A 20,437-nucleotide genomic window follows, 5' to 3' on the forward strand; every position below is an offset into this window, starting at 1 on the left:
TTCACGGTGCACAGGGTGAGGCACCTGACCTTGCTTGGCTTGAGAGGAGCAGCTCGAATTCCTGGGTGTCCCGTCCTGATGGACAGTCTTGGTGTGCTCAGCATAAAATCCACACAACTCCCTCACTCCCCGTGGTCCGGTAGACACTCATCTAATGAAGCTTTTTATATCTTTTTTAAAAAATTAATTTATTTATTTATTTTTGGCTGTGTTGGGTGTTCGTTGCTGTGCGTGGGCTTTCTCTAGCTGTGGCGAGCAGGGGCTACTCTTTGTTGCGGTGCACGGGTTTCTCATTGCGGTGGCTTCTCTTGTTGCAGAGCACGGGCTCCAGGCACGTGGGATTCAGTAGTTGTAGCGCGTGGGCTCAGTAGTTGTGCCTTGCAGGCTCTAGAGCGCAGGCTCAATAGTTGTGGCACACAGGCTTTGTTGCTCTGCAGCATGTGGGATCTTCCCGGACCAGGGATGGAACCTGTGTCCCCTGCATTGGCAGGTGGATTCTTAACCACTGCGCCACCAGGGAAGTCCCGTGAAGAAGTTTTTATGAAAAGACCACTTAACACTGTAGCCAAAAGGCTGGGGCAGGAACACACACACACACACACACACACACACACACACACACACACACCCCTCCTATTCAGAGATCTTTAATCATCTACATTGAAATGAAAGCTGCCTTCAGTCAAGAAAGAGAAGAAAGATAGTGTGATGCAGTGGGCTAGCTTCCTAAAGATGGCGTCGAATAACCAGAAAAGGCCAGTACTATTGCTAAGTGCAGTGTTTTAAATGGTTTCATGGAGACCACTTCAGCTCCAAAATCTGTCATCACGCCTTCCATTCCATCACGATTAAGTCTTTTGTGGGTTAAGCACCGCCAACACTGGGGGTTCTTTTTGCCCTTGATTCAATAATTCCCATTTACTGAACATGTATATTTGCCATATAATGTAGCAGGTACTTTATACTGCTATGCTGATTATAATTGTCACAATAACCTAGCGAAGGTGAATGAATACCTTCTTCTGGGATGAAAAAGAGCAGGAAATTGAAGCTTGGGGAAAATTAAGCAATTTGCCTAAAACTGTACCAATACTGTAGTTAGAGGCAGAGCCAAGATTTTAACCCAGATCTGCCTGACTTCAAAGCCTTGACTCTTACAGTTTTGTTCTGACTGCCTCTCCAAAAACAAAACTGAGCGTACTATGAGGGCAGCTTGACTACAAGCGAAGAGAGGGTGGTGGCAGGGTCTGGTCCACTTCCCTCCCTGGGAACTGACTCAGTCTTGGGGCTCAGTCATTGTTTGTGGAAGAAAGACATGAACGAAGCGTATGGGGAACTCGCCACGCTCCAGATGCCCAGCACTGAAACTCTTCCTTGCATGAATGAGTGGATCTGATCGCAAGCATGCAAGATGAGCCTGGAAAAGCATTGCTGGGAGCCGATACGGCCTGCACACATTGTAAAAGACTCCTGAAGGCATTGGGTCAAATTGCAGGCAGGGGCCTACATCCCAAGGATGAAATATTTTGACTGCTTAAAATGTTCTCAAGAGGTAGCGAGATCAAGCCTTAGCAGGGTAGTCAGGAGACCTCTGCTCTGCCACTGACTTGACTCTGGCAAGGCGCTGACCCAAGGTCAAGGGTGATGACCCACCCTCAGCAGCTGTAGAAGGAGGGGGTGGATTAGATGATTGGCACGGTTCCTCCAGCTCTGCCTCTCTTTGTTCTGGACGCCCGCCTCCAAACTTGCCCCTGCAGGAGAGTCTTTATAAAGGCTTCTCAGGAGGTCTGGAGAGGCCACCGTCGTGAGTTAATACTTTGCTTCCCCAAAAAGGGGCACTCAGGGTTGTGCAAGTTCAAAGTTGCCACCTGAGAATGACACCTTAGGTTCTGTGCTAAGGCTCCTTACTCACCTCACTCTCGTCCCAGCCCTGTGTGGCAGAGTGCCCAGGAAAGCTCTGCCCAGCCCCCTCACTTGCCTCACATATTTGTTTCACTGTTTTCCTTCTTCTCTCATCCTAGGTCATTGGTGTCTATTACAGACGGAATGTTTGTGTCTCCTGCAAATTTCTATGTCAGATCCCTAATTCCCAGTGTGATGGTATTTGGAAATGGGGCCTTTGGGAGGCAATTAGGGTTAGATGAGGTCATGAGAGTGAGACCCTTGTGATGGGGTTAGTGGTCTCATAAGAAGCGGAGGAAAGAGATCTTGCTTTCTCTCTGTATGCACACACCAAGGAAAGGCCAGGTGAGGACACAGTGACAAGTTGAGACACTGGCCATCTGCAATCCAGGAAGAGGACCCTCACCAGGAACTAATTCAGTGTACCTCAGTGTTAGGCCTCCCAGCATCTAGAACTGTGAAAAATAAGTTTCTGTTGTTCAAGCCACCCAGTCTGTGATATCTTGTCATGACAGCCCAAGCAGACTAAGACAGAGTCACCCTCTCCTGGGTCTTTTCTTTAAAGACAGTGTGAAAACTGGTCCTGGAGCTCATACACATGTGGGGGACCTAAAAATTGGATTCTTCATCTCTGACGTCAAAGCCTGAAACCAATTCATTAGACAGAAAGCTTCAAAGGGACGGAGAATGGCAGCTTCTTTTTCTCACTATCCCCACTACTGGGCATGATGCCTGGCATATAATTGGCATTCACTAAATGACTGCAATGAATGAAATGCAATATCTAGATTCTGACCACTTCTTTCCACCTCCACTGCTACCACCCTGGCCCAAGCCACCAGCATCTGTGGTCTGGATTATTCCATCAGTCTTCCGAGTAGCTCCCCTGTTACCACTCTTGTCTCTATCCCTATAGATTTTTTCTCAACAGAGTGGCCAGAGTAATTCTCTTAAAATATGTTAGATGACATCAGTCCTCTACTCAGAATGTTCCATGGCTCCCCCTTGCATTCAGGTTGAAAGCCAATGTTCTTAAAAAGCTCTACAGAGGCTCTGGCCCTCTGGTCCCTCTCTGACCCCATCTCCTAATATCCTCCTAGTGTCCAGCGAAGCCCAGCCACGTTCTCTCCCATGATCTTCCTCAAATATGTGAGGCAGAGTCCACTCCCAGAGCCTTTGTACTGGCTATTTCCTCCGCCTGGGCTCTGCTCTCGCCAGATATCCACAAAGTGTGTTTCTCCCTCACCTCCCCAACGGTGCCTACCTTGAAGAGGCCACTAAAATGTGCAACCATCCCTCTTTTCCGCATTCACAGCCCCCCTTCCTGTAGTCTTTTTTTCAATAACACATCAACTTCTAACATAGGATACAATTTATTAATTACTACCTATATTCTAATCATCTGTCTGTCCCATGCCCCTACCAGAATATGAGCTCCATCATGGCAGCAATTTTTATCTGTTCTTTTCATTCTGTCACTGCCTGATATCCTGCTTAAATTAGGTGCTTGATAAATACCAGTTGAATGTTAAATGAACAAATCCACGAATGAAAGAATAAATACCAAACCCAGTTCTTTAACCCAGATGCCAAAGCATTAAATCAGTCTACTAGACCAGGGGTTGGCATTTTTTTTTCTTTAAAGGGCCAGATGGCAAATATATTAGGTTTTGCAAGCCACAGAGTTATGACTACTGAACTCTGCTGTTGTAGCTATAAATAGTCATAGGCAATATGTTAACTAGTGAATATGGCTGTGTTTCAATAAAACTTTATGAAAAACAGCAGTTGGCTGGTGGGCTGTAGTTTGCTGATCCCCACACTAGACCAGGCTCTACCAGGCCAAGCAATGTGTCTGGTTTTGCTCACTGTTAAATCTTGGTTCCTAGCACATTACTCAGCACAGCATTGTCACTCATAAATATTTTAAATGAAATAAAATATATATGAAACATAATTTCACTCTTCACTCTCTGTCACAGCTGTCTAATTGAACTTGCTGCAATCATAGAAATGTTCTTCAATACACAGCCACTAACCACGTGCGGCTATTGAGTACTTGGAACACGGGGACTGTGGCTTAATTCACATTTTAATTTAGCCACATATGGCTATTTGCTACTATGTTGGACAGTGTAGGTCTATCACAATCATGCTTTTGCTTCATGGTCCAACTCTGGTCTCTCCCCCTCCAAGAAGCCTTCCCTGACTGCTCAGGTTCATAGTAAACTGCCTTTTTTTTTAAACAGTCCTACAATACTCATTTTATTCAATTCATGTTTTGAGCACAGCTCTAATAATAGCTAACATTTGTTAAGTGTTGTGTACCAGGCATTGTGCTAAGTGCTTAATATGCTTTACCTAGTTCAATCCACGTAATCATCCTCTGAGGACTGTTATGTTGATATCATCTACCACCATTTACCACTGAGAAAAACAGAGGTTAAGAAAGGGTCGGGAACGTGTCCAAAGTTGTGCAGGTCCAAAATGAAGGGGCTGGAATTTGAATCCAAGTCCACTGGAATCCAGAGCTCAAGTTCTTGACCATTACAAGATGTTTATTAAGAGTTGAAATGTGTGATGGTCCCAGTTTCCTGTTTGTATATTCCTTCAAGAAATCAGGAAGCATGAGTGATCCTATTTCTACATCCTCCAGAGCCAGAGTTGGACACAGCATTGGCTTTCAGTGCACATTTTCAGTACACAGAATTTCAGAGCTGGAGAGCACTTAGAGAAATCTAATGTAAGCTCCTCTTATATTAAATAGAGAAACTGAGGCCCAGAGACAAAGTGGCATGTCAAAAGTTACACCTTGAGTAAAAATTGCAGATCTAGGAGAAGCCCATGGAATTTATCTCCAAATCCAGTGTTTCTTCTTTCATCAACTCATTCCATTATTCGTCATTAAACATCAGTACAATGGGATAAAGCAGGGAATAATATAGACACAATCCTTGTCTTTTTATGGCATACAGTCTCTTAGATAACAAGGAATTGAGCACAGAACCACACAAATAAATGTATATTAACTATACATTGTAGCGTAGGCTAGCGGTTAAGAGGACAAACTCTGAAGCCAGCCTTCTGAAACTCCAGTCTAAACTCTACCATTTCTTAGATGTGTGACTTTGGGAAAATCCATTAACTTACGTAATTTAGTTTCCTCACATGTAAAATGGTGATAGTAATAAGGCATTCCATTAATTCTAAGACACACAACTTTCCACATTTCAATATCCCTGAAAATGAGGACTTACGTGGTAATTATTAGTATCTTATGGTTATTAGTGGCAGCATTTTTTCCTTAATAGTGCATAAGATATCGGTACATACATCTGTTTGTGTCTTGGTTTAGTTAAAATATGACTCTATCTACCTCACAGGGTTATTGAGAGGATTAAATGAGATAATACATGTGACTTGCTTAGAAGAGTGCTGACACGGAGTTTGTGCTATATAATGTGCATTATTATTATTATTATCATTGTACTTACTATAAAGAAAAAAGTGGCGTGCACAAATGGAGCTTAAAACATGGAGGAATAACTGAGTCTAGAAGGTCAGCAAAAACGTCCTTGAGGAAGTGACAGTTAAACTGAAACAAGAAGGACAAGGATGAGTGAAGAAAGTGAAGAATGGGGCTTATACGAAGTGGGTAGAGGGCAGCCTACAGCCTGCAGAGTGAACACACCTGCAAAGACCTATCACACTGGCTACTGGAAATGCCTCACCCTTGACAAGTGTGGACACTTCACAACATGGCTTTTGTGTCCTAATAACATTCCCATCTGCAATCTATACTTTTGCCCATACTTTTGTTTATTCATAATCCATTGGTCATAAGGTATTGCAAATATATTTAGAAGCTTCCTGAATTTTTTTTTTAAATAGTAGGACACAGAACATTTGGGGGGGGGCAAATATATTTTTGTAATACATTTGTTGGCTAAAATTAAACACAGACTCTAATTTAAATGACAGTAGATTATTTTCTGGATGATAAAATCTAGTTTTAGAAGCTAAGAGCCCTCTTGCTCGTTGGTACAATTCTCCTGGAGATAATTACCAGAGATGCATCTCAGGTTATCTTCCTCCATGCAACTTTACAATATGAGGTTCTCACAACCTCTTTCTTTCAAGTTCAGAAGTAAAGGCTGCCTTGAACTTCCAGTGGGACTGGCATGTTCCCAATAAGAAAATGTTTTCAAAGTCTCTTTTACAGTCCATTCTAACCTTCCCGTCCTTCCCAGCACTTGAGCAGGCAGTCCTGTGGCTTGCTGTCGTGGGCTCTCTGAAATTTTATGACCTCATCTTTGACACAGATTGCTCTTTTCCAAGGACCTCAACCCTCTTCCACAACATAACATTTTACAACACATTTAAACCAGATAAAGCCAGACTCCCAAACAGAGATTAAAAAATGGTTTCCCTACAACTCATAAGTGCTGTCCCAGTTTCACCTCTCTGGTTCTGCATGTTTCCCACATCCCCAACCCAATCGGGTCCTTTTATTTTTTTCCAAGTCAACTTATTCTGCAAATTCTTTGTCCAAAGGATTTATGCCTGCCTCTGAGAATTCTCAGCAAATACCTACCGGAGGGAGAATGCCAGAATGTCTCTCTCTTCTCAGTGCTAAGCAAACCCTCTCACACACTCACTCTCAATACAGTAGCTCTTCACTCAGTCTGGGTCCAAATCCCAGCTGAGACACTTAGTAAATATATGACCCTGAGAATGTCAATCAGTTACTTTAAGACACAGCTTCTAGTATGGAAAACGGAAGCAATAATAACCACCTAGATGCGTTGTCATGAAGACCAAGAGAGTTACTAAATCAGTCTCAGCATGATACCTGGTACACAACAAGTACATAATAAACCGTAGATGCTGTTCCTGTATTCATGTACCTCTTGATATCTCACCGAAATTCTACCATCCTGCTCTTAACTGAAAGCTATATTTGGTCACTGTCTAACATCCTCATCTGCTATAAATAAATGAATGCATCAAATGGATCAGTCTGATGTGATAAAGGTGCTTTTATGATTAACATTCATTTCACAGAATTTAAGCAGAAAAATCTTGGTCTGTTGTTGTTTGAACGTCTTTAGTTGGAAATGGTGTTGGATAGTTTGTTTCCATTATCTTGTATGTCTGCAAAATAAGGCGTTGGGTTCATTAATTTACAGTCAGTTTAGATGAGTTTTGTTTAATACAGCTCCCAGTAAAGTTCGGGACCAAGGAATGGTGAGGTGGAGAGCATTATGGGTTCTGAGGATTGGTGGCTCACTTTATGAAGGACTGATTTCCCCAGTTGAGGTCCACTGGGGTAACAGCATAGCTGGACGTGGACCGATCCTCACCAGATAAAGGACAGAGTTTACTCTGAGTTCAAGAAAGGCTAGTGATACCGAGCTCAAGGGAGAAGGTGACTTTCAGCAGAGAATTAATTGTCCCAGATAAAAATCTTTAGCAAAAACACACTTAGCCGAAATGTCATTGTCAGCACCCTTAGGGCTACTCCTGGTCTTGACACCAGAACCCTACACCCAACCCACTAACCAACCCTTGACCTTTCAGCAACTGAAACTTGCTTCTCATGCATTCATTAATTCACTCATTCATTCACTCACTCATTTATTTGTTCAAGAAAAGATGTATTGATGCAGGAACTGTTTCAGTACCTGATACGCAGCAATAAACAAGATGAGCAAAGGTCAACTCTTTATAAAACTTATGTTCTCATATATAAATTTCTCCTCTCTGGTCTGCCAGAAAGTTGGCTCTCTTTGGATAGATCTCAACTTATTTAACTGCACATCTCACTAAGCACCACCCAACGTAAACCCTATGTTATCTACTACATTACCTAGAAACCACCCATGCTACAATCCCCTTCAAGGCAGAGACATTCTTATTCTCTGTGAATTCTTGGTCTTTACAACTTCATAAAGTCCTTGTGTCCCTTTAAACGTTAATAATACAGGGATCAGCAAATAACAGAAACAATCTATAAACAACTGGAAACATTTAGTACATTATAAGACATACATAGGACATAACTACACACTTTGTATTCTCATTTCATATCCAATTGCAAATGAAAAGTGTCTGCTGAAGACATGAAAATAAACTGCATGTGATGGCAAACATGACTGACATCTCTATCAATTTGAAAAGAAAATCCAATCTGCTTTAAATGCCATTTACAAATTGTTTCAATCATACTTATGTTCTAAGTTATTAGTGCTTAAAAGGTCATAGAAACATGAATTTTAAGCTGGAAAATATCTTAGGAATTATTCAGGGTTGTAATTCGTATCTTGCCACTAATTGACTGAGTGACACCAGGCAACCTGCTTAGCCTCTGTGAGCTTCAATAGATCAGACTAGATGATCGCTAGGGACCTTTCTTGCATTAAAATTATGTTTCCACTAATCTCCTTGTTGAAAAGAAGGAATATGAAGTTCACAATACATGACATACCCAAGGTCAAATGACAAATCTGTGGCAAAGCTGGCAGTAGGATTGAGAGCCTATGACTTTTTTCATTGTACACGTTTAAAAGTCACACAAGGACTAAATGAAAAGCCAGCAGATGGAAACATCCAGGTTACTGAAAGTTTCTTCATTAGGTGGTCAGGCCTTAGAGGCCAGAGGCTGTATCTTACTTTCTTCTCACATAATCTAACACAGTTGTGCATTGCTGAACTAAAGGTATTTCATAAAATAGTTATTAAATTAATTGAAATGTTTATTAAATTAATGAAGTGAAGACACTACGGACTAAGTAACTGATTATAAAATAGCAGTAGACACTATGTTTTGAGTGCCCACCATACATTAGGTACCATACCAAGTGCATTTTAAATGTGATTTTTCATCTTCTTCTCACAACAACTGTGCAAAATGGGAATTATCTGCTTCTTTTTGTATATGTAAAAATGAGGCTTGGGTATGTTAAATGACCTGCCAAAGTCAGTAAACAGAAAGGCAAGCATTTGAACCTAGTTCTGTAGAATTCCAAAGGATATTCCAATTCTACTCTGGTTCACTAAAGGCTTGAATGAATAAACGAATAGGTGAAAGAATTAGTGACTAAATGAGTTAGTGTTCTGCAGTTACCTGCCTCATGTGGTTTGGGGCCATACCGTCAATGATCTTGTATACAGAATTTAACATGATACCACCCATTTGCAGAAATTTAATAAAGCTGTTTCACACTAAGATTCACCCATGATGACATTTTCTAAATTACTTTTACTGAGGTAACTGGTTTGTAACACTGTACATTTCATGTGCACATTGTATTTCTACTTCTGTACACATTCCAACATGCTCACCACCAAAAATTGAGTTTCCACCCATCACCATAGAGTTGATCCCCTTTACCCATGTCACTCTCCCCATTCTTAAGGTCAAGGCCTGATCATTTGGACTGTGCGGTGCTGCATTTGATCGGACCACAGCACGTAGTCCTTGGATGTTCACTTCCTGCCTTCAGAGAGCTGAAGAGCAATGGCAGTTTATTCTGGAAGGGAGCATAATGCCACCCTCGGCAACATTTTCAAGCCTTCTCTGAGCCATCACTGAGACTCTTCTTTGCCTTGGTCCTTGATTAGTTTGTTCTCATCCCATCCACTGTTATGATGGTAAATGTTTAACGATTGGCTTTCCAAAGAAAATAAGCCATGATTTGTAACATTTACCAATTTTGTTGGTTATTAATACTCTCATCACAGCCAATTTCCAAGCTACCTGCATGACAGAACTGAACAAAGAGCTGGGATGAGATGGTAACAAACGACTCTCATGAGTTCACAGAAAATAATGAAAGGAGGAAGAAAGGGAGGGAGGGAGGGAGGGAGAGAGAAAGGAAGATTTCCCTCCCTATGCTCCTTGAAAACATCGAATTCACCAACTTTCAGTTTCTTCCTCTATATCCGCCTATATATAAACTCAGATTTTAACTCCATACAAGCCAGCTCCAGCACACTCTGGAATCAATTCCATAATCAGCCCTGCAGGTGGTACTAATTATTGAAATCCCTGGAAAAACACACCTGAGCTGGGCTATGGCACAGAGCCAGGAAAACTTGACCAGGCTCCTTCACACATCACGACAATTATATATTCTTCAGCAACACTATCTCCGCAGTTTCCTTCTCCTTTCTGGTCAGTTGGGAAGAATGATCCTTCTTGCCGACACATCCAATAAAGCATTAAGGCATGATGATCAGAACTTGGACTCCATGACCTGGTTCAGCCCTATAGATCCCACCCACAGAAGGAAGGGCTCATTTAAGGGAAGCTAAGCCACTTTTGTCAGATCTAAGATCTGAATATGTACAGGGCTTGGGGGTTTCGTTTTTCCATGACTTCCCCAAATTCTAATTCTTGGTGGAAGGCTGAGGAGAGAACACCCAGCTATTCCCTTGGGCAGTTAGATGTTCCCTAAAACAACTGGATAGATAGAAGGCAGGTTTCCCTTTTTCAGTGGCCGATGTAGCCTTACTAAAATCCCTGGTGGTTCCCAGAATCGTCAGATCCTCATCTTTCTGGGAGCTCTCTTCACCCCACCTTTCCAGCCTTATCTCCTTCCATTCCCATAGTTCTCTTCCTCTACCTCACGTGTAGCACATTCTCCAGAGGCCAGCCCAGCTATGCTGCTCTCTGCTTCTGGGAATCACTCTAGACTTACTCCCTCTCTTTCTCCATCATCAAGATTCCTCTGCTCAAGCACCTTTTATTCATACTCCTTACTGATTCTACAAGGCTCAGCTAAAAGGTCATCTTTTCCATGATGGAGCTCCTGAAATTCCCATCTAGAATACATTTCTCCCTTTTCTCCAGGCATGAGGCACTCTATAAATGCCTGTTCTTGATTTATTCTACATTGTGTCTTTTATAATAGCTGTAGAGGAGCGTATTATTTTTATCCCTGCAAAAATGTGAAATCCATGAAGGCAGGAACATTGTCCAGTTTGTCTGTGATTCCCCATAGCACTGAACACACAAGACTTAATGCATTTGTGGAATTAAGAAAATCTTGCTTGAACGGATTTAACAAATTGAAATAAATTTTACATAGTGGGTTTGAGTCAAGCCCCATGAAAATATATTCAGGGAACTTATGTTCCTATTTCCACTCCTTATCTGTAGATCACCCCATCCATTTACATCTTGTGATTTGTAAGAGCAAGGTGCTCTGCTGAAGGATAAATAAGATACAGTAGTAAGCTTGAAGGAGCTTACATTTTAGCGTTGTAGTTTCCAAATAATAACTCATGTTTTAATGAAATTTTTAGTCAACAGAAAACTCTGGTGATACTGTAGAAGTCATCCATTCTACAGAGAGGAAATGAGAGGTAATTAAGAAAATAGAATTTTGGAAAGTAGATAATTAAAGGATAGAAGAAATTTCAGGTAGAGGGAAGAGTCTGAACTCTAGTCAGAAGGTAAAACTCTGCATAGGGTGTTTGGGGGGTGGGAGTATTGTGAATGTGAACAGAGAGGAGAATGCAAAGGGGAACGTCCTTGGGAATGTATGTAGCTGAATGGGAGGGTGAGACTCTCTAGCTGGTCTGGCTACTGGACAGCTCTTGGTGAGCCAATTTCTCTAGTGCTGGAAAATACTTAATCTGAGTTTATATGTAAGTGGATATGGAGGAAGAAGCTGAAAATTGGTGAATCAAATTTTTTCAAGGAGCATGGGAAAGGAAATGTCCTTCCTTCCTCCCTCCTTCCCTCTCTCCCTCCTTCCCCCTTTCATTATTTTTTGTGAATGAATTATACATCAGTATAATGATAAGTTTTAAAGATACACAGATGAGCAAGACACATGCTTTGAATCCCCCTCTCCAGCCCCTAGCAAAGCTTACAGTCTGGTGATAGATCCAGACAAGGAAAGAACAATGACTGCCCAGGGACAAGGGCTATAACGCAGGGAGGCACGGAGGCTATGAGAGCAGAGAGGAGGACCCCTTAGTTTGGTCAGGGCTGGGGGTGGCGAGTCATGAATGCCTCCGAGAGGAAGGATGTTTGGGCTTCATGAAATGGAAGTAAAAAGAGCCCCTGGTCTCCAAGTAAAAGGAGGAGAAAGACATTTCAAGGGGGAGGAAAACAGCCCGTGAAAGGGATGCAGGCATGAAAAGGCATGGTGCCTTCAGGGAAGCACGGGTATCAGTGTACCTAGAGCCCACGGTATGTGACAAATAGAGGCAGAAGATAAAGTGATAAAAGTGAGCGTGATTTTGTCAAGATAAATAATGAATTAACAAACATGGCGACTGGGCCTCTCGCTGTTTGTTTAGAACATGAGAGAACTATTTGGGAAGAAGAGGTTAGAGCCTTGCTGTACCAAGGGTAGTACTTGGGTCAGAAATATCAGCAAGAGCTGACAGCCTTTTAGGGATGTAGAATCTTAGGCCTCACTCTAGACCTACTGAGGGCTTGAGAAGCATTGGTAAGGAGCACAGGATCCTAGGTTTGAATCCTGGCTCTGCCACCTGCTGGCTGTGTGACTTTGTTCCTTTTATCTTTCTTCTCTGGGTATCAGTATCATCAGTGATAAAGTTGAGAAGGTCAACCCAGTGGATTCTAGCAACATCTTCAACTCTAAGGGGTTGAGTGCACGTGTATGCGTGTGTGTGTGTGTGTGCGTGTGTGTGTGTGTGTGTGTGTGTGTGTGTGTGTGTGTTGGGGGTAAAGGGACACTCCTTACGGTGTCAGTGCCTTAAAGTCTAAATGTTTTAATTAAGAGAAAGAAGATTCAGCTGTCTGGTCCAACGGTTCACTAGAGTTGCATCACATTTTCTGAATAGCTTCCCCAGTAGGCCTATGTAAAGGCTGGAAAAATGTGTCTGAATATAAGCTCCCAACTAAAGGATAAGGAGGGAATGATGGTTAGAAAGCCTAATCCTTGCCTGATTCTGCAGAGACACAGGGGTTAGCCTGGAGAATCCCTCTCCTTACTCCCGAATTGCTGCCCCATGGAGAAGCGGAGGAGAATTTGGGTAGAGGAAGCAAACTCTTGACCTGGGCCACTGAGTCTCCTCAGCTCTACAGAGGCTTCCTCACGGCATCAGTACAGTGAGATTTTCAGGCACGATGGCCAGAATCTTGTTAATGGAGAGGCAGGTGAAATTGCAGAGAAAAATATACCAGTATGTGTTGTAGGGAAGAGCACAGGACGGGGAGAAGGAGAACTGGGGTTCTAATACCAGCTTCATTTCTAACTTGCTTTGTGATCTTGGTAAGCTTTTCTCCTCTCTAACTCCTATTTCCCTGTTTGTGGACATTAATAACTCTTGGGCAGCAACTATGAGTAATATGCTGTCCATTTACTAAGCAGTAACTGTAAATAAGATGGTGTCTTTTGGGTTAATAGTATCCATATGTTGTTGACTCACAAATTTCTATCTCCAGCTAAGACCTCTTCTTTGAATAAGACTTTTGGATTCAAATGCCTATTTTTCATCTCTACCTGATGTTTAGGAGTCATCTTGAACTAATATCCAAAATAGCAGTCTTGATCCCCTTCACCTCAGCCCTGACCCGCCTACAGCAGCTTCTGACTCAATAAATGATAAGTCCGTCATGTCACTGTTCAGACTGAACGATTTGGAATCATCTTTGACTCCTCTTTATTTCTCATCTTCCATATCCAATAACAAGTTCTGTCAAGTCTACACTCTAAATATATCCAGAATTTGATCACTTATCACCATCTTCTCCCCTAATCCCTGTGTTCCCAGCCACTACCAACTCCTGTCTACATTGGAAAAACAGTGCCCTTGAACGTCCTCTAAGTTGGTTTGTCACACAGTAGTCAGAGTGGTCCTGTTAAAATGTAGGTCGGATCATGTTGCTCCTTTGCTCAGAATCCTCCAATGACTTCTCATCTCACTCAGAGTAACATCCAAAGTCCTTTTCCTATATAAGGCCTTCCAACCTCCCCCCATCACCACCCCCTTCCCAAGCTTCTTTTCAAGTTTGCATCCTAACTTCTCTCTCTCTCCCCTCCAACCATACTGGTCTTCCTGCTAGTACTGAATCAATGGGATCTTCCTGTGCTCCTGCTGCAGAGGCTGTCCCTTGCTATTCTCTCTGCCTAGAATGCTTTCCTCCCAGATGTTAGCATGGCTTCCACCATCTCCATCTTAAAGTGCCGGCTCAAATGTCACCACCTTGGAGAAGCCTTCCCTGACCATCCTTTCTGTAATAACAACTCCGCCCCTACTCCCAGCTCAGCATCCCTTATGCTTCGTGCTCTCCCCCCAGCATTTATCATCCCCTGACACAGTATATCCACATTTACCTGTTTGCCTATTGCAGCACTGTCCCACAGAACTTTCTGCAATGATGGTTATGTCCCGAGTCCTCCAAGAGGTAGCCACTGGACACATTAGCTATGGAGCACTTGAAATGTGGCTAACATGGCTGAGGAAATGTTTACTTTTATTTAATTTTAATTAACTTAAATTTAAACAGCCACAGGTGGCTAGTGGCTACCTTCTCAGGCAGTGCAAATTTAATGTCTCTGTAGAATATAAACTTAATTAGGACAGAGATTTTGCCTTTTTTGTTCACTGCTATGTCACCAATGCCTAGAAAAGTGCCCGGCTACTCAATAAATATCTGCCAAATGAATGAATAAATGAGTATACTAGGAGATTTCCATACATTATCTCATTTAATCCTAACAACAGGCTTGTGAGTTAGATGCTACTTTCATTCTCTAGTACTCAGAGAGAGAAAGTATCTTGCCAGAGAATGCCCAGTTAGTTTGTACCCTATAGCCAACATCTCCCCATTTAAGGTGAAAAAGTTCTGGGGATCTAATATACAGAATGGTGAACAGTTAACCATGTGGTATTATATGTGGGAAACTCCTAAGAGAGTAGATCTTAAATGTTATCACCACATACACAAAAAAAGTAAGGTGATGGAAGTGTTAATGAACCTTATTGCTGTAACCATTTATATGTGTATTAAATCATCACATTGTACACCTTAAACTTATACAATGTTATATGTCAATTATATCTCAATAAAGATGAAAAAAAATGATAAAGAATACCCAGCTAGTAAAAGGTATTGATAGATAGGATCTAAGCTCAGGGACGTCTGGTGACATTCAGACACTCTGCTTTGCTGAAATTGGACGACATGTTCTCTGTGGTCCTTTCTGAGATGCTGTGGTTTTATAAGAATTTGCTTTGTTGTCAGGCCATGGCAGCACATAGTTTAACCACCAGTGGGATTGATGGACCTTTACATAAAGTCCCTTGTCAATCACTCAGAAGCCATGATTCTTCAGGCAGAAGGAGTGCAGACCATCTTCCAGCCGACACCCTCTCTCCCTCTATCCCCAGCCCTGCTCGTGGCTCACCGGTTTCTGGGTCGCAGAGCTGCTCACAGGCATCCGTGGTCCTCTGTCCACAGAGGTCCCTCACCCATGGGGAGGTGGCGTTGATCTGGTAATACAGGGACAGCTTGGCCGGGTTTAACCAGTCGGAGACGTCCAGGTAGCTCCCTTCACTCACCACAAAGCTGCTCCCTGTGGGGAAACAGAGAGAGAGCTACTTTCTCCACGATTTTAGGGTACAGGTGTCTTGCCACTGATGCTGCAGGGCAGGAACAGAGACAGGTGCATACAAGCCATCCGCCCCGCCACCCCAGGTCCTCTGCTCTCGCTTAGCTACACACATTCACAGAGCATCTACAATGTGCCAGTCATGGTGTCAGCAGCCAATGGAGACAGGCAAGTCAGACATGAGAGGCAGTTCAGCCTAGTGCTTAAAAGTCAGGCCCTTAGGACTGAGAGAGACTTGGGTTCAAATCCTGGATCCACCTTTACCAGCCATGGGCTTTGGACAAGTCACTCAATGCCTCTGGGCCTTGGCTACATCATCTGTAAATAGGAATAGTAACAGAACCCACCTCACTGTTGTGAAAATGAAATAAATTAATGTAGATAAAGTGCTTAGCCAGTGCCTCATTTGTCCTAGTAAAGAATGATTAAATATTCAAATTTAAAATATAAAAAAAGCTTTTGTTTCTGTCACCCAGGCATCCCCCTTGGAACAGGGGTCACTAATACCCCACAGGGGGAAGGCAGATTATATTCCTCGGAGCCACTGGCTGAGCATAAGGGAAATAGCGTCCTGGCCCCCTGGCCTAGGTTGCATTTTGTTTTGTTTTATTGTATGAGAGATAGAGAAAGAGAGGGTGAGAAAGAAAGAAAGAAAGAGAGAGAGAGAGATGGAGTCAAAGAAATCTGTAGCACCTCTAAAAGAAAAGCAGCACTCATGCAATGGAAGATGCCTTAATGTTGGGATATAATAAGGAAAGATGGAGTTTGGGGTGAACTGGGTAGTACAGGCTCTGTCAAAATGGAGCAGCTGCAACTCAGCTCTAGCCAGCTCTTGCCAAATGGGTCTAAAGGTAAGTGGTGCAAGGACTTCAGGTTTTCATCAGGGGAGGCTGAAAATTTAGATTTTTATTGTAATCAACCAATTTGGAAATGATGGTTTACATTTGTTCTTGAAAGCTTGTGTAGGCCAAACAAAAGACCCCCCCCCACACACACGCATACACACTTACACAGTCATATATGGGTTACATACATATATACACATATATATATTACATATATTCTTTGGGGTCAAGGAGCAGAAGCCCACTGAGGGTGGCCGCATATTGGGTGTAAATGGTGAGTGTATATATGTAGGAATATAGTGAAGGTAGAATTTCACAGAGGGAAATGGGGGGAAAAAGAGGTCAAATAGGACCAGGTTTCACAAAGCTGGACTTGGCGAGTGGTTCTAGATTTATGGCAGATCTAGAGACCTCAGCAGAAGGAGATCTTAAATTGTTTCAAAATTAGCATGACTTGGCTTCTCTCCCTACATCTGCTTCTCTCTACCTCACTATCAAGCAACAAAATCTTTCCATGTATGCAATTTAAATTTTCCAAAGAGGGACTCAATTAATAGACATCCTGTGGGTTTGGCAGCAACCTCTCTGTCAGGTCCCATCAGACCCTGCTGGCTAAGCAATGGTCGGGTTCGTCTTGCCTCTGGTACCCAGCTGTGGTCCAATGGGCAATGGTCAGAGAGGCAGGGCCACGTCAGACCCTACCTGGCTGCCCTGAGGATCTAAGATTCCCTGGAAAGGATATGGGCATGGCAGGCAATGTTATCTTCTCTAAGTCATACACATGTTATGATTTATATCATCGTATAGAATGAGTTCCTAAATAAAAGCACAGCGGACAATATGGTTTTGGTGAGGATGAAAGAGGACTCTACATGAAAAGCATTAGGAGTAGATAGCATCGGGCTGGGAGAAAAGGAAATGACCACATTTGAAGTTGGCCTTAAAATCCTTGGCAGCTAAAGCAAAAAAAGAAGAAGTCTGTTGGATTCCATATTTTAAATTTCTGGCAAGGGGAGATATGCAAATCGATCTCCAAAGCCATATTTTCCCCTCTGGAACTAAGCCCGAGCAGAAACATGTCACATGGGTCCTTGTGCAAGGCACCGAACGTCAGTATCAACTACAGATTTTTCTTTTAAAAAGCACAGTCATGCTGTTTAAGTGGATAATTCTTGTATTTATTCTCACTAAAGACTGAGGGATGGATATTGAATTATGTCCCAGGGCTGAGTTTGGCTAATCCCACTACTTTAGGAAAGCTACACAGCACAGGGATAAAGAGAATAGAGTCAGCAAGATATGTATTCAGATCTTTACTCCGCTACCCACCAGCTCTGTAAACGGACAAGAAAACAAATCCTCAGTTATATCCTATGAAAGCTGTGGATACCGATTTCCCCTTCACAGGGTTAAAAAAAGATAAAGATTTAATGAGACAACACATTTGTCTTAGGTCAGGTTCACCAGAAATCAGACTCAATGGCAGAGACTGGCATGCAGGAGGTTTTTTGGGGTGTTCTCTTGTGAGGGCATGAGCAAAGTGGGACTGGGCAGAGGGAGAAGGTAGATCGCCATGCCGTTGTAGCAAAGCGCTCAGATGATCCCACGGGAAGCCCTGGAACTGAGATGGTCCTTCAGAGTTGTTCCAAATCAAGATAAGGGTGTCAGGTCTTCATATCCCCATAGCCAGTCATAGGCTGTAAGACATCCCTGGGGAAGGGACATAAACTTGGATGAAGTGGTCCCTTTTAATGGAGGGCTTTTCTCCAAGGAAGACTCAGAGAGAGTGGTCAACCGTCAACATTCCAGGCGGCTAGGGGAATGAGTGCCCCTGTTCTAATGAGAGATTTGGAAGCAGCATTACAACATCCACTATAGTACGTGAAGTCCCTGGCACATGGGGGAATCTCAACTTGCTGGAGCTATTTTGATTACTATTTGGATTTCTTATGAGCTTGGAAGCTCTGAATGCAATACTGGTTAACAGATCTTTTCAAACATGAGAAATGTGATTCTCATTGGAAGTGACTCACTCAAGAGCAGGTTATCCTCAGCTTCTTTGAAAAGACACTACGCCAAGGTGTACTGTTGGTTTAATGACACAGGGAAGTTACCATCCTTTGAACGCACTCTCTGGTCCAGATCCTGGGATGAATGCTCACTTAATCCTTACTAGAGCCTTGCAGCACAGGTATGTCCCTGCTTTTACAGAAGGACAAAATGAAGTTCAGAGAGATGTTGACTTAGCCAAACTTGCACAACTAGTAAGTGGCCCAAGTGGAAACTGAACCCAGGTTTTTCAGCATTCAAAGCTGGGACCTGCCCATTATTCCAGACTGTCTTGAGAATTGGAGCTTTGGTTGGGTATCAGGCAGAGTTGCCTTCCTTGGTCTTTCTACTCCTCCTCTGGGAGTCTGTGCATCCCCCTTCAGTGTGTTCCTATAGTGTTGAAGGGCTTTTGCTTTCTCTGATAGGTTGTGATCTCCTGCAGGGAAGAAGTCATGATTTGTTCATTACTCCGTTTCAATCCAGCTCTCAGTAAAAAGGCTTTGCGCATACTAGGAGCTTGGTGACTATCTGTTGAATGAAATAATGAAATCAAAGTTCCATGCTTGACTAGAGGAAAGTTCAGCTTACTTTATGATGGAATGGGGAAGTAGAAATGCTTCCTCAATGATCCCAAAGTTTAGTTTTTTTCAGCCTGTGGGAGCCAGAACACAAGACTAGCCCTTCAGAGTCTCCCTAGTTCCAAAGCAAAACTTGAACTTTGCTATCGTGGCTCCTGAGCTCTTGTTCACCCCATGGGCTTGTGATGTGGATGATTAGAGATGCCAGAGAGATTCCGTGTGAATGGGCAAAGGTGTGTGGCAGGGAGCTGCCACATCAGAGAGTGAAAGGAAGTAACTGCAAAATCTAATCAAGGCTTAAGCCATGTGTTCATTCAGCCAACAGTTATTAAACTGTTCCTTGAGTAAGAAATAGACATAAAGATTGAAAAACAGAGTGACTCCATCAAGAAATGTGTAGAATAATGAGGGAGATCAAACGTATGCACAGGTAGATATAATACAACCTAGAGTGTTGTAAGAACTGCCTGAAAGGGATGGGCATTAAGTGGATATAAGGGGAAGGAAAAAGGGGGATCGGAGAGGAATCATTAAAAGAGTCGATCTTTAAGCTAGACCTTGAAGAATGCAAAAAAGAACAACAAACTAGGCGAAAGCTGAGGCGGAATTTGCCCCTTAAGCCTCGGCTTCAGACCTGGCTCATATGCCTCTTAATCTCTCTAATACGTACAAGGTATTCCACTCAACTAACAGCTATATATGCCCTGTTATAGATTCATCCATTCATTCATACATTTGTTCATTTAACAAATAAAGCGCCTACTATGTGCCATGCCCTGTTCCTATGCTCTGGATGAGCAAAACATGGTGTCCGTCCACTGAAAACTTGTAGTCCAGGAAGGAAGGAAGGAAGTTCAAAGTGGCAAATCTAAGGCAAAGCATGAGTGGTTCTAATCCCCTTTTTCTTACTCTCCCATCTAGATTGTGTATTTCTTGAAGGCAAAGACCGTGCCTTATGTAACTGTGCTATCACCACCGTGCTTAGAGTATAGTGGAGGTTCAGAAGATGTGTGTGTGTGTTGTGTATGTGTGCACGTGTGTGTTGAATGAGGATGGGGGAAGGGAGAGAGAAAGTGTTATAAGCCAAAGAGTAGCAAGCAGTTCTCCCTGGGTAAATTCTACCAGTACTTCGAGAATAAATATTTACACAGGAAAGGAATAAAAATGCCTTATTCCATGTGTGTCATATATCTCTAGTTTTCCAGCGGACCCCTGTTTTATTTTCTTGACTTTGGATCAAATGCATTCCCTTTTTCTGGGTGCTCTGAGAGTCTTCTTTTGTGCTCAAGTCAATTTCCTCAGAGTGCAATGACTCCGGAATGAATCTTTGCCAAAATCTCAACTTCAAAATGTCATGTTTCCTTATTTTAAAATATATACATATTTTTCTCTCACTGGCTGTGGGAATATACATCATCTAATTAGCCAAATGGATTTTCAGTTCAGCCCAATCGTTTCCTTATTT

At 42.6% G+C, this 20,437-nt stretch overlaps 1 protein-coding gene across 3 annotated transcripts in view; it reads right to left on the bottom strand.

The window, feature by feature from the left end:
* Positions 1-20,437, bottom strand: part of ASTN2 (astrotactin 2) — a 913,616-nt gene that overhangs the window by 485,853 nt on the left and 407,326 nt on the right. For all 3 annotated transcript variants that reach the window (XM_057548646.1, XM_057548645.1, XM_028165454.2), the window contains one exon: positions 15,297-15,464. In XM_057548646.1, the coding sequence (XP_057404629.1) occupies positions 15,297-15,464 (168 nt within the window). The remainder of the gene's footprint in view (positions 1-15,296; positions 15,465-20,437) is intronic.

Source organism: Balaenoptera acutorostrata, chromosome 6 (genome assembly GCF_949987535.1).
Source record: "Balaenoptera acutorostrata chromosome 6, mBalAcu1.1, whole genome shotgun sequence".
Lineage (NCBI taxonomy): Eukaryota > Metazoa > Chordata > Mammalia > Artiodactyla > Balaenopteridae > Balaenoptera > Balaenoptera acutorostrata.